We start from the raw sequence: 14,826 nt of genomic DNA, 5'->3' as shown, positions 1-14,826 counted from the left end.
ATATGAATGTGAAATGTGTGCTTGTGATGTGATAAAGGAAAAAGATAAACGGTTTTTCACTTTTTGAACTGTTGAAAATAGACAGGGCCGGCTAAGGTGTCCAAGAGCCGGATAGGGCAAGCTGAAGCAGTATACATAGCAGGTATAACTTGGCGAGAAACCGGAGGTTGTTTCTCGGTCGACTTCCAATTGTAATCGCAAAGTCCATTGATAGGTTAGCGTCTCTGGGCAATGCGATCAGACCGCATGGTTGTGTAAAACCGTGATTGTGGAATTGGTTGTGATGGAGGAAATCACTGGCAAAAGTAAGGAAAACTTAGATTCTACCAGTGGAAAGTAACTCAAAGTAGGAAGCGGCAGGCAAAGCTTGGTATAATTTGTCTGGAAAGAAGTATAGCACAGGCTAGATTTTGTTTCCTCATTGTGTAAAATTGGCAGAACTGCTTAGCAGTCTTTTGTACACAGTGGGTAGAAGTGAGTGGACACAGCTTGTTGTGATTCGTCCACTGGTCGAAATCTCTAGTGAAGATAGCAAAGCATTGTCCCAGATGGGTGCTAAGCAGTCGCTAGGGATGATCGATGAGATGCTGCTTGTGAACAGGCTGACCGGGTCGGCAAAGTATATAATGAACATGAAGTATGGCGAGTACGCTACTGCATATTGCGACATATGGGTCAAAATGACCAAAAGATGTGTGAAACCCTTTCCTAAAGTTGTCAGTTTTGATTTGGAGGTATTGACTAACATTAGAAATAACATATGCTTAGTCAAATCTCTGAAGAAAAGAGTAAAGCATAATGATTGTTTAAAGTTGTGGCAGCATGAGGGGAACATGTGGTATGGTGGTGTATGTATGTCGCAAAGCAGCATACTCACACCGCAAAGCAAGATGCTGCCCGGTAGCGTACACACGCTGCAAGGTAGTGTCACTGTGCATAAAGAAGATAGTGCATGCACACCTCGGCTGCCCTATGCAGCCGCAGGTGAAAGTAAAGCCGATACTACAAATAATTTTAAAAAAAATCATAACAAAGTAACCTATATCCTGTTTTAAATCACCTGCAGGAAAATTTAATTATAGAAGATGATGAACCCACAGTAATTTCAGCCATTGCCCAAGCTGTTAATATGGTAGATATTCCACAGAGACAGGAAGGGGCAGCGGCTGAAATTAGTGAGATTAAGTGTATCATGGCCATAAAGGGGCAATTGTTAACATTTTAGATATTTAGGTAATCATTCATACATTTTTGGAATGTCAGCATTAAAAGGTGATTCTTCTGACCATAGTGGATGTTTTACATACACAATTTGAATGAACTGTGGACCTCATTCAGAGTCAGTCGAAGCGGCCGCACGGTCGTATGGGAAAAGGGGCCGGATATGCAAATGATGCACTCGCATGTTGCGTCCCTAAGATCGGATCGGCAGCTGGCCGACCAAGGGGAGGAAGCGGCCGGAAGACAAAAAATATGCCCCCTTCTCGTACGCACTACACGTCATCTCCGGGCAAATAAGGATTAATCGAGACCATTGGGCACCATCGGAACTGGTCATAGAGCTTAAGGTTGACCATACCCTCTCTTAAGCTCTACGATCATGTCAGTGTAAAAACCTCCCATGTCACGTGTGCTATGACACTACTTTGTTAATTATGCACTCCCATAAAACGCCGTTCGCATAATTAGGCACGCCTGATTTCGGATCTACACTCTCCCATTTCCAAGCACCTTCCCCTGTTACCACCCACAAACGCCCAATCTGTCACTCAAACTACCGACCTGGCTGTGTTCAAGGAGAGAGAAATTTCTGATCGTAGCGGCTAGTTTGCGCACACGCATTGCGAACTTTGCGCATGCGCAGTTTAGCGAACATCTGTGGCGTACGACCGTGCGGCCGCATCGACCAACTCTGAATGAGGTCCTGTATGTGGTTAGTGTACACAGTCTTAGTCATTGTGCATTTTGATAAGATCAGGGGTCCTTGTTTACAGTAAATATTGACATTGAGAACTGAAGCCAGAATAGCTACTATCTATGTTGATAAGAACAGATTTTTTTTCTTTGATCTACTTGGAAGTCTAGACAACAGATCCATAATCTGCAGTGAAATTTATGCTTAAGGTACACATTGGCACATGTACAGTGCATGTTGTAAAGTACTGGAGAATTCATAATTAATCACAGCAAACCCAAATATTAAAGTTCTCTGTGTATAGTTTGTACATGCTGCATATGAGAATTTTCTGTGTTGAAGTTTGCATGTACTTCTGAAAAAAAAAATCCTTGCAATACAGCAGTTAAGGAATTCACTTCTGAGTAAGTTATAACATGTGGTGTGTTATACTGTATTATCTGTGTATTAGATCGCATGTAAACCACATATAATATTGCAGTTATAACTGAGTATGATTTGAAGGTTTGTTGAATATGTGTTGTGCTCTAATTCGTTTATGTCATGTTTAAATGATACTAAACTGTTGTTGCTTCATCTCTCACAAACAGGTCACAAGGTTGCAAAGGACAAATTACAGCCATGCCAGACTAAGGTTAAATATTTGGGACAATGTCTAACTTGACGACTGACAGAATACAGGCCATACAGACCGTGACACTGCCACAAAACCAGCAGCAAATCCATACCTTCTTGGGCATGTGTGGATACTGCAGAAAGTGGATCCCAGGTTTTTCTATTTTGGCATTACCATTGCAGGAATTGGTGTTCTTCTCAAAACCTGACTGTGTCACATACACTGAGGAAACAGAGCAGGCTTTCCTTAACCTTAAGGATAGTCTGACAAGAGCACCTGCCCTGGGAATACCAGATTATGAAAAACCCTTTGAGTTATATTGTACGGAAGCTGATGGCTGTGCTGCAGGTGTCCTCACACAAAAACATGGTGACGCTAGCAGACCTGTAGCATACTACAGTGCACAATTGGACACTGTGGCAAGATCACTCCCAATGTGTTTAAGAAGTGTAGCAGCAACCGCTCTTCTGGTAAATAAGAGCTAGGATGTAGTATTAGGTCATGATATGATTGTTTATATACCACATGCAGTATCTTCTTTTTTCAACTTTGCCCAAACCAGTCATGTTTCTTTAGCTAGGTTCACGAAATGGGAACTAGCTCTAATGGCACCTGCAAATATCACCATTAAAAGGAGCAATACATTAAATGCAGCAACGTACTTACCATATGTGCCTCAAGATGCACAAAGGGTGGAGGAAGGTGAGTCTCTGGTTGAAGGTGAGTTTTGCAGGTATACTGACATACATGATTGTATGGAATATTTGAATCAGACCTTTACTGCAAGACCAGACATACTTGATACACCATTAGAAAATGTAGATGTGATGTTTTACATGGATGGGAGTTGTCATAGACAAACTGACACAGGAGAATTATGCACAGGTTATGCTGTTGTAAATGATGAGCACGTTGTAGAAGCTGAACCACTTGGTCCACCTCAGTAGCTGAACTAGTGGCATTAAAGAGAGCATGTGAGCTGGTAGAAGATAAATCAGCTAATATCTACATTGACTCCAGGTACGCCTTCGGGGTAGTGCATGATTTTGGGGCTCTTTGGCATCTGAGAAATGTTATGACAGCAGCAGGTACACCAGCCGCACACTCACACCACATAAAAGAACTTTTAACAGCAACCCAGCTACCAAAGGCAGTAGCTGTCATCAAATGCAAAGCTCACACATGTGAAGAAGACCCGGTGTCATTGGGCAATAACAGAGCAGATGAAACTGCCAAATGGGCAGCAGGGTTACACATAAACTTAACAACTAATAAAGTGATGGCCTTCCAGACAATATGCATGCAGAAATTAATTGAGATGCAAAATTTGTGTTCCCTACAGGAAAAGGCAGTCTGGAGATCGAAGGGATGTGTCCAGGAGTCCTCCGGACTCTGGAGAGATGGACTAGGTAGTCCTGTTGCTCCCAAGGCATATTACCCAAGCTTGGCTGAGGCAGCGCATGGTCTGACTCACCTATGAAAAGGAGGTATGTGCAAGTAGGTCAGAGCATACTGTTGTGCACCAGGCTTTTTTTTCTCAAACTGGAAAGAGGGCTATGTCCTGTTTGAGTTGCTTGAGGAAAAATGTCGGGAAGACCATCTCTACCGAACCATCCCTCCAACAGACGGTCCTTTTCAGGTAATACAAATTGATTTCATTCAATTACCACCCTGCAGGAATCTCAAGTATATATTAGTTTGTACTGATGTATTTTCTAACTGGGTAGAGACATATCCAGCTGCCACTAATACTACTGTTTTTACTGCTAAAAAGATTGTTCAGGAATTTGTATGCAGATACGGTAACCCTGGAATCATAGAAAGTGATAGGGGTACTCATTTCACTGGTGACATCTTCCAGAACATGTGTAAGCTCATGGGTATCAATAGTAGACTTCACACCCCCTATTGACCGCAAGCCAGTGCCAAGGTGGAGAGGGTAAACGGTACTATTAAGAACAAACTGAGTAAAATCAGGGCTGAAACTGGATTAATATGGCCAGAAGCCTTACCGCTAGTCCTCCATAGCATCAGAACCACTCCTAGACCTCCTCTTAATCTGTCCCCCTTTGATATACTGTGTGGGAGACAACCTAATTTGATTATAAGTCCACAGGATGATTTGAAGAGCAATAATGAGGTTACTGTGAAATATCTTATAAAAATGAGTAAACAGCTGATACAGCAGCAACAGAAACTGAAAATGTTGTTGTCTGACATGCCAGAAACAAACTGTCATGATATTGAACCTGGAGAATATGTTATGATCTGAAATTTCTTACGCTCAGGTTGTTTGACAGATCGATGGGAAGGTCCATATCAAATGCTGCTGACAAGTACGACATCCTTGAAAGTAGCAGAGAGAGATACCTGGGTCAATTCCACTCACTGCAGAAAGGTCAACCACCTGAAGGAGGTACAAGGCGGAGTCAAGGCAGATAACAAGGACCTGTTGATTGCGAGCCTGTTCTGTGAGAGTTAGAGACTGCAGTGGAACAACTGAGCTAGAGAAGTATGCAGACCACTATTCCAGCAATGGAGTGGCGGGCTGTTGGTTTGTCCTTGCCTCCTACGAGGGTTCTCATCATCCTTGTTTGTTTCAGGATTTCCTGTTTCTGTGATGGAGGACAGATGATGGAGAGGGGAGCTGATGGTGATGTCGATGGAGTGGAGTCAGAAAAAGGAGTGATAAAATTAGGGCAGTATATGGTCAAACTCATTACAGTAATTGTTAAGAGATCTGTGATCCAAGAAACTCGGAGACAGTGTGAGGGGTTATTGTCTGAGGAATACTGTGTTTGTGAGTACTGTGGATCCCTAGTTGATGAGAAGTGCTTCCAACAATGCCAGTCTAACAGTAATCTGTATTTGGGCGGGCATCCTTTAGAGGATTACCATTCCTTAGTGGGTAAGGTCTTAAACCAGACGGAGTGTTGGGTATACACTCACGTGCCTCAGGGACAACAAAATGTAGGCTTAGTACCATTCCCATTAAATTTCTCTGAGGTCCTTGAATTACATGGGGGAAGATTGGTGGACAAGATATTTAATATATCTAGGCCCCCTAATTTTAGGCTCCACCAGTACAAGGTAGATAGATCCCTGTTATTCTTGAATAGCACTAATTTCCAAAAACCAGGAAATTGGGAAGTGACCTGGAACAATCAGACAATGACCTTTTAACACAGAGCTAATAATGAGCCTATTGATTCTGAACTTGTACGCAAAATTATTGCAAGTGGGAGATACTTCCGGTATAGGTACACGTGTAGTTATGATAAAGTAATGGTTGGCAGAGTATCATTAGGGTACTGTGCAGATATTATACAACCAGAAATGTGTACCATGCAAATGAGGAAAAAAGGGACAGGGGCCCTCATTCAGAGCCGGACGCTCTGAGCAGAGTGCACGCTCTGAATGAGGGCCGTCCTCCATAATTATGGAGCGTCCTCCTGGACGCTCGGATAGCTGTGGGTCACCACCCACAGCCTATACAAGCATGCAGGTTGATGGCCGCGATGGTCTTGACCATCGCGACCATCGCCACTGCGAGCCGGAGCCTGCGGTTGAGTTTCTCAACCGCAAGGCCCGGAGTGATTTTGGCTCTATCAGAGCCAAAATCACTCCCACTGACATCACTAGTGATGTCAGTGGGCCGGCTTCTGATGGTAGGCGTTCCCTTGGGAACGCCCTCGGCTGGGAGGCACGCCCCCGGCACGCCCACCAAAGGGGGCGTGCTGTCAATCAACATCGACAGCACGCCCCCTTGGATCAGACACAATGAGCGAAGGAAAGTGCTCATCGCGTCTGGCGCATGCGCACGACGGAGCCCCCTCCGTCGTGCGCATGCGCAGTGCACACCATCGACCCACTTGCGAGCGGACAGCCGCTTGCGAGTGGGTCTGAATCAGGCTCTGGATTCTTTGTGAGAATAATGTGTTCAATGATAATGATGCATTCTATTCCTTACTTACTCCCAGATGATGTGTCTTTTATATGTGTAAGGAAAGCTTACAAGTGGCTCTCTCCAAGTTCTGAAGGTTTTTGTTTTATTGGTAAATTGATCCCAGAAGTTATGACACTTACACATGATGAAATTATTGGTATCCAAAGAACCGCACCACCTCCATATATGCACACGCGGTATGAACATCGTGACAAAAGAAATATGATACCTGGTGAAGAACATACAGCCACACAGTTGACTAGTGAAACAACTGGCTTCCAAATTTTGGTAGCATTAGATCCCACCAGGATCACTCGGGGAACTTTAAATTTCAGATATATTCAAGACCTAGATAAATTAATAGATAATATCACCAAGATGTATGATGACACATTCAGGTATACTGGTAAAGAGCTACAGGCTTATAAAAAGGAGTTGGTACAACATAGGTTAGTGTTAAACTATTTAACATCTATCACTGGTGGATACTGTGTGACTTTGGCCACCCAATTTGGTGTCAAGTGTTGCACGTACCTTACAAATAATACTAGTGACCGCAAAGAGGTGACTGACTGGAAAATGGATGAAATCCTACAACTGAAGAGGGAGTTTCAGAAGGACCATAATATTTGGTTGTATGAGACAGAGGTAAAGGTAGAGAAATGGTTCTCTTGGTTAAACCCTGTGAAATGGTTCACCGGTCTAGGAGAGTGGGTACAGGAGATGGTTGCTAGTATAGGTAAACTAATTCTTATAATGATTGTCATTTTTGTAATTTGTTTAAGTGTCAGATGTGTTGAAATGTGGAAAATGTACCAATAAGGTGAAAAGTAAAAATGAGATCCTGATGGTGGTGAGTGGTGGTGGTATAGATACTAAGGTTGATAAAGAACTGCATTACAATCCTGAAATTGAATGTGCCTTCAGATAATATGTGAATAAGCTAAGTCATGTATAATAATAATTATTGCAAATGTTCTTTTTAACATCATATATAATGTAGTTTCAATTCTCCCAAACTTCCTTTTATAGGTTCGATGAGATCCCACATCCTACAAATGATCCCCTATATATCCGCTGAGTGCGTATAAGGGTTGTTTTACCCTTCCTGAAACGCATTATTAACAGTTCAATGACCGACTTGTGTCATACCATTTAGAACATTGAATAATACATTATTATGCATGACTAGGAAAGGTTAAGAATAGAAGGTGATAGTTCTATGTTTGCTATCAAAGGGTGGACTGTCGAAGTCAAATAATTGGATATGATCGCTTACAATTATTATCTGACGATCTAGTCGTCTATAGTCTGATGAAGAGTAAATTGGACACTGCTTTGTGTTTGCGCAATACGATGCGCACAAATGCGAATCCATCACACACATAAACAGATGCACATAACGCACACACATAAATATACTGTATATGCGTACACATAGATGCTCATATGTGTATCCACATGCATACACATAGACGTTCACATGTGTAGTCACATACATACATACGCACATATGCGAATGCATATGTATAAAATAGTTCCCCTTCACAATAAGTAATAACTGGAGTTATTAAAGGTATTTTAAACTAATAATCATGATGAAATATGTACTTAAATGAGAACTAAGGTTTACAACATAGTAGACACGTCATGTTTGGTATCATACTAAATCCCTGTTTATTTGCAGACTTCCGTATCTATCGGCAAAGAAGTTTCATCTTGTGTCTGCTAGTTATGGATGATAGGGAGTTATTGAATAGAATGTCATTTCTTGTCTGTAGTGTTGTAGCTAGTTTAAACCAGTTCTTCAGTGGGAAAGATACACAAAGGAACTGTTGGAGAGCTGAGCTATACCCCTGATGACACCGTAATGAACTGACCAATGACCAGCTAATCCAGAAGGAAGAACAAATGAAAACCTGTAAACTAGTTCCTTTGTTAGAGTCAAACTCTGTAAGGTATATAAACTCCAACCGATTCCAGTGTTCAGCCATTCTTCTGGGATGGCCACAGACCTCTGGAGTGATGACTGTATACTGGGACTGGTGCACATGTGTATGTATCGGCTTGTACTATTATTGATTGCTTTGTACTCTAATTGTTAAATTCTTCTCCGTGTACTCCCCTTTTTACATAAATAACTTTTTGTGCTTTGGAGCCACATGATTGGACTGGAAAGCAATTCTTTCTTAAGCGACTTGCAGCGCTAAATAGTGACTATTAGGTATTAATACACGCAATGCCAATCTCCACATGCCAGCTCCCCTACCAGAAGGACTGCAAACCTCCACGCCGCGAAACCTGGGTCATGACACTCACCACTCATCATCAGCAAGTCAGTGAGGTACTCCACTGTCTTCAGACCAACCATCTTTATGGGAAACTATCCTAGTGTACTTTTGAGGTTCCCACCATCCCATTCCTGGGTTATATAATCTCTGAAACAGAGTTACAAATGGATCTAGCTAAGCTTGAATCAATTCTGAATGGGTCTCTTCCAAACTCATTTAAAGCAAACCAGAGATTCTAAGGATTTGCAAACTATTACAGAAAATTCATCAAGGGTTTTCCCATTCACAGCTCTCACCAGGAAAGTGTGGATTCCACACAATGGCCTGAAGAAGCTCAATCCACCTTTCATCTTATCAAACAGGCATTTTTTCAGCTCCAATTCTGCATCATCTTGATGTGAACAAGCCATTCATACTTGAAGTGGATGCATCTACAGTGGTAGTGGGGGCAGTCCTCTTGCAAAACTGGGATAATGGAAAATTACATCTTTATGGTTACTTCTTGCGAAAACTTTCTCCTGCTGAAAAAAATACTCAATTGGAGATCAAGGGGTATATTTACTAAAGTAATAGTTTTTAGAAGTGGAGATGTTTCCCATAGCAACCAATCAGATTTGGGCTATTATCTTCTAGAAGGTGCTAGATAAATGTTGAATAAAATCTGATATGGGCAACATCTCCACTTCTAAAATCCTCTTACTTTAGTAAATTTACCCCCAAGAGTTACTAGCCATTGAATTGACTCTTGAAGAATGGAGGTACCTTCTTAATCCCCATCAGGTACAATGGGCTTTATTCTTTTCAAGATTTGACTTAAAAGTCACTTTCCAGCCAGGTTCACAGAATGTTAAAGCTGACACACTCTCCAGATCCATGGTTCCATCAGCGGTTTACCATCAGCTAACAAGCTAGACCAAATCTTTCTCAGTGAAATCTTCCATCTGCATAGACTCCCTTCAGAAATTGTATCTGACCAGGGTTAAATTTTTTTAGAAAAGTTTCAGAAAGCCCTCTGTTTAGCCCTCCAGGTGAAGCTAAACATTTTCTCCACCTACTGTACCATCCACAAACCAATGGCCAAAATGAAAGGGTGAACCAAGAACTTGAAACCTATCACAGAATAATTGGGTTGATTTGTTACTTTAGGCAGAGACCACCTACAACTCCATTAGCATACTGCCACTGACTCCACACTCTTCTTTGCTGTGTATGGTCAACATCCTTGAGTTCCAGATTACAGACTCTGCCTTCCATTGACGTAGCAGCTTTTGCTGTTCTTCAGCAGTTCTCTCAAATCTGGAAAAGAATCCGCCAGTTTCTGAAGAAGGCTTCTTTTCGTTACAAGTTATTTGATCGTAAGTGGCGAACAATTCCAAGTTTAAAACCATATGTCAGGGTCTGGCTCTCAATGCTCATTGTGAGGCTCAAGGTTTCTTCAATGAAGTTTGCCCCACATTTCATGGGCCAGAAAAAAAGGGCATGGATCAATGCCTCCAATGTCTACAGGTCATGATTGGTCTTTAACTGTCATACCAGGAATCCTCAAAAACCCAGTAGGTGTCCAATGGCTCCCCTCAAAAGGAAGGTACTGGAGACTTGCGCTCTGTTACTTACCTGCACACTGGTCAGCCTGACTCCAGGTGTCTTACGGGCAGTATTGCTACCACTATTCTGGTCCCTGCTGTTGTCTGCAGTGTGCCCCAGGTCACCAAGCCAGCACCCCACAGCCTTTCCTGCCATCTCCGTGTATTGGGCACTGCCATGACACTTGTGATCTGCTGATCTCAGTTCCCCCAATTCCAGGCCCCCATTTTCTGGAATGCTGGCAGATGTTGCCCCTTTCCCACACCCAAAGGTGCAGCGGCTTAGGAGGCACTGCAACCATCATTGCAGGCAAAGATATGGAGATGAGCAGTATACAGAACCTGTGGAGATCATCCAACATCTGAGATGTACATAAATCTTTGGGTTTGCGTACATCTCAGAATTAGGCCCTCAGTCACGCCAGTCATCTAGCACCATATGGCATATTGATGCTAGATGTATGGGGACACATCTGTAATGGATATACATACACATATTCTCCCCTACAGTATATTGAGTTATGACTTAATGCTCATTTTTGACAGGTCTATGACAATAAAAAAATGACCTAATGCAGATCTCTCATCAGATTTTACAGATGTGGTCTGACCTCCTCCCACTGTGATGATCTCCGCTCTGTTATTACAACAAACTGCTCTCTCACCAGACTGGACCTGTCATACAATGCTCTGCAGGACTCTGGAATTGAACTTCTGTGTGAGGGACTGAGACATCCAGCCTGTACCCTACAGGATCTTAGGTAAGAACAGTCTTAGTATTTATATATCTGACATCTCAATATAAGACATGGGTCACACGAGGTAAAAATCAGAGAGAAATTGCTTATTATCAATTCTTTTTAGATCATCCAAGTGACTTTCATGAATTTTACTTTTTTGTTTGTTTTATGTTTTGTATTTATTTATTTTATACATATAGCTCAGTGGCATATACTCCCTGGGGATGGGTGTGAAGTTCACATAAGACCATGACTTAGGGGGGTCTTGTGCCAGCCTCTGACCTCCGATTTGTTATGCAGACTATTCTGTAAGCATCCTTAATGATTTTGGACTGCAGGCGTGATGTATTAAGGACTAGAGAGATAGATAAAGGACAGAAGTTACCCAATCAACTGCTGTCATTTCATAGATTGTTATACAATAAAATCTCTGGTGCTGGCTTTAATGTATATAAATGTAACATTATGTACAAACCTTAAATGTGGATAAATAATACCTTGTATGACTAGGACTTTGTCTGTCCAATGAACTGCCTCCTTATGTACTTGCTTTACATGAGCTGCGCACACAAGAAAAGTAGATTTATCCACTATAATAGTTTAGGTGTGAAAAAAATCTTTAATCTGAAATTGCACAGTATATAAGATATAAATGTCTTGGAACTCATGAATTCCTACAATACAATGACTAATTTAATTCAACAAAATAAAATACATTTATCTGGGCAGTTGGCATTAAAAAGTCAGATTATAAGTACAAATACTTAAATATACAAATTAATTAAAAGAAATAAATAAATGCAAAATAATAAAAACAGAATGAGTCTCACTTATTTGGAATATTGCAGGAATGGTTTTAGTAAAAATTGGGTAAGATGCAAGTGGAAAATTTGCCCATAGCGACAAATCAACTATAAAATAGCATTTATCAAGTACATTCTATAAAATTATAGGTACAGACAGCAGTAGTTTGATTGATATGGGGAACGTCTCCACTTTCCACAATTGACACTGCATAATTAATCTCTCCCACAGTCTCTTATATATCTTTTTATGCACCAGTTTTAATATAAACCATTACAGGTAATAGTTGGCCTAGTCTGAATGGCTTTAAATAGTGCCTATCTATTTTCCAAACACCACTCTCCACAGTACAGAAAAGCAGACACAGGGCTCATGACCAGGGCCGGCTCCAGGGCTAATACTGCCATGTGCCGGACGATAATTGGGGGTGTGACCTAATTACCATAGAACACGCCTCCAAATAATGTCAGGCTGGAGGGGAGCCTCACTAGCTGGGCTTCCCCCAGCTCTCTCACGGCACTGAATGGATGCCGTGCTCATGCGCGCAACATCCATTCAGACTCCGGCGGTGGGGGTCCCCAACCCCCTGAATTGACCACCCGCAGGCCACTTCAGCCCACAGGTGGAACAGCGGGACAGTACTGTCCCGCTGAAATCAGGATGCTGGGGAAGGATGCACCCTCTATGGGGGGCACCCCTGTTCGACCGCTCAAGTCCAACACCCTTGAGCCGGCCCTGCTCATGACTTCTGTAGCATCAGGCAGTCATAGCAGCTATAACAGGTAGGAGAGCAGGCCAGGAAGTTATGTCCTGGTTCATGCTTGGTCTCTCTGTCTGCCCTTACCATTAGCTGTTACCAGGGCCAGATTAAGAGGGAAGGGTTACACGGGTCGGTTGTCCCGGGGGCCCCACACATAGAGGGGCCCCCACACAGGGTCAATGTGACCCTGCCGAGAACAGGCTTCCAGCGGCTTCTGTTACTGGATGGGGGCCGGGCTCAGAAACCACGGCAGTTCTATTGCATGCAGCATAGACTCAGAGCGGCTCCCGAGTCCCCGCATCAGCGTCATGTGACACATGTCTGATGCTGAGGAGGGAACCCAGGAGCAGCTCTGCCGACTGGATACATCAGGTGAGAGAGGCTCCATATGGGACTGGAGGGGGGGATGGGATGTAGGCATGGGCACTATGTGGCTTGGAGGTGGACCCACAACTTAGTTGCCCCGGAGTCCCACAAGCCAGGGTGACAGTGACCTAATCAATGGGAGTCACCAATGCTCTGTACAGAGTAGGGATGGCCATCAGAGTGGTGCCCATCGGGATTCTGGTGTCGGCATCTCACCCTATGTCGGGATTGCGGCACCAGTGTTGTGTCCACAGGTTGGTATTTCGTTGCTGGGATTTCGTCCGCCAGCATCCCAATCGTAGGTAAAGTAACATCCCTGCTCTGACAGGTGTAAAGACACACCCCCTGCTCCCAGGGAGCACTCTTTGCAATTACTGAGAGCTTTATCTTCATGAGGATACATAAAAGGATCAACCTGTGTGTATGTACACAGCTCTCACCAAAGTGACCAAGCACACAGACACAGAGAGCCGGGGTGGGAGCACTGCATAGGAGACACAGATCACTATGAGGGAAGTGTGAATCATGCATCCCCTCCCCCCCCCCTCCTGCCTGGAGGCGCACACATACATAAACACTGTATATGTGGCTAGGGCCATCTTAATAGCAGTGAAGGCCATGTGCAAAGCAATGCACTGGGGCCCTACTCACCCATTCACTGACTATGTTCCTGTCTGATGCTCTCCCTCCCCCAACTGTGTGCATGGCTGCTGCAAGAAGGCCCCCACATGAATAAACCAAACATATAGGCTTTGCATGAAAAAACACACACATAGGTTCCCACATTATAAAAAACACACACATAGGTTCCCACATTATAAAAAACACACACATAGGTTCCCACATTATAAAAAAAACACACAGGGCCCCATATGAAAAAAAAATTTTCACACAGGCCACCACATTAGAAAAAACACACACATTGGCGTCACAGGAAAAAAAAACACACATATAGGCTACCACGTGAGAAAAAAATACACACATAGGCTACATCATCAGAAAAAAACACACATATAGGCTACCACATGCAAAAACTAAAGAAAAAAAATCTAATAAAAAATCACACTTACTTACTGTCAGCCTCAGGCTGTGAGCTTGTGGTGGGCTGCTGTACATCCTCCATGTGGCTGCTTGGCATTGGTGGCTAGTGCAGACTGAGAGGGAGCAGTGCCAGTCCTCTCCTCTGAGTAGTCAGTGCCAGGAAGGAACCCCCGAATGGCTCCTTGAATGTAGTGCACTCACTGCCACAGTGCAACCTCCACCTTCCTCCACTCCAGAAAGCACCATGCTAAGGCTTGTGGCAGTGAGTCCAGTGTGCGGGCCGCAGTTGATGCCTGTGCCTGCCCCTTTAGTCCTCTCCGCCTCTGAACAGTCGCAGTGGCAAGTTGTCAGACAGAAAGGCAAGCACAGGCAGTAAGAGAGGATTAGTCAGTGGTGGCAACCACTGGTACCTCCACAGCTCACCCCAGCCTCTGTGTCTGCCTTGCCTGGAGCTGCACTAGTGCCTGCAGGGCTGGGGCTGTGTGTTACTGGGGGGCAATCGCCCTGATCCCCCCCCCCCCTGGATCCGCCACTGGCAAGGAGGGTGGGCATTTGGAAGGGCTAGAGAAAGGATAAAAGGGGAACTGGGCAAGGGGGCAGGAGAGGGGATGCAGTGATCACATAGGAAGTAGGAGGTAGGGATGGCCATCGACCATCGATGTTTCCAAAACATTGATGGTTGCTGGCCAATGTCAACTACTTTTGCCATCAATGGCAGAGAACCAAATGGTTTATTCCATCGATGGATGAGCAGTAGCCAATTT

General features: G+C 43.5%; 1 protein-coding gene across 1 annotated transcript in view; it reads left to right on the top strand.

The window, feature by feature from the left end:
• The window catches only part of LOC148500721 (NACHT, LRR and PYD domains-containing protein 3-like), an 80,202-nt gene that overhangs the window by 51,012 nt on the left and 14,364 nt on the right, over window positions 1-14,826 (top strand). Inside the window, exon 5 of the mRNA XM_088451424.1 lies at window positions 10,942-11,112. Coding sequence (XP_088307550.1) covers window positions 10,942-11,112 — 171 coding nt within the window. The remainder of the gene's footprint in view (window positions 1-10,941; window positions 11,113-14,826) is intronic.

The sequence above is a fragment of the Taudactylus pleione genome, unplaced genomic scaffold (assembly GCF_031769625.1).
Source record: "Taudactylus pleione unplaced genomic scaffold, aTauple2 ptg000547l, whole genome shotgun sequence".
Lineage (NCBI taxonomy): Eukaryota > Metazoa > Chordata > Amphibia > Anura > Myobatrachidae > Taudactylus > Taudactylus pleione.
This window is presented reverse-complemented; position numbering and strand designations above follow the sequence as displayed.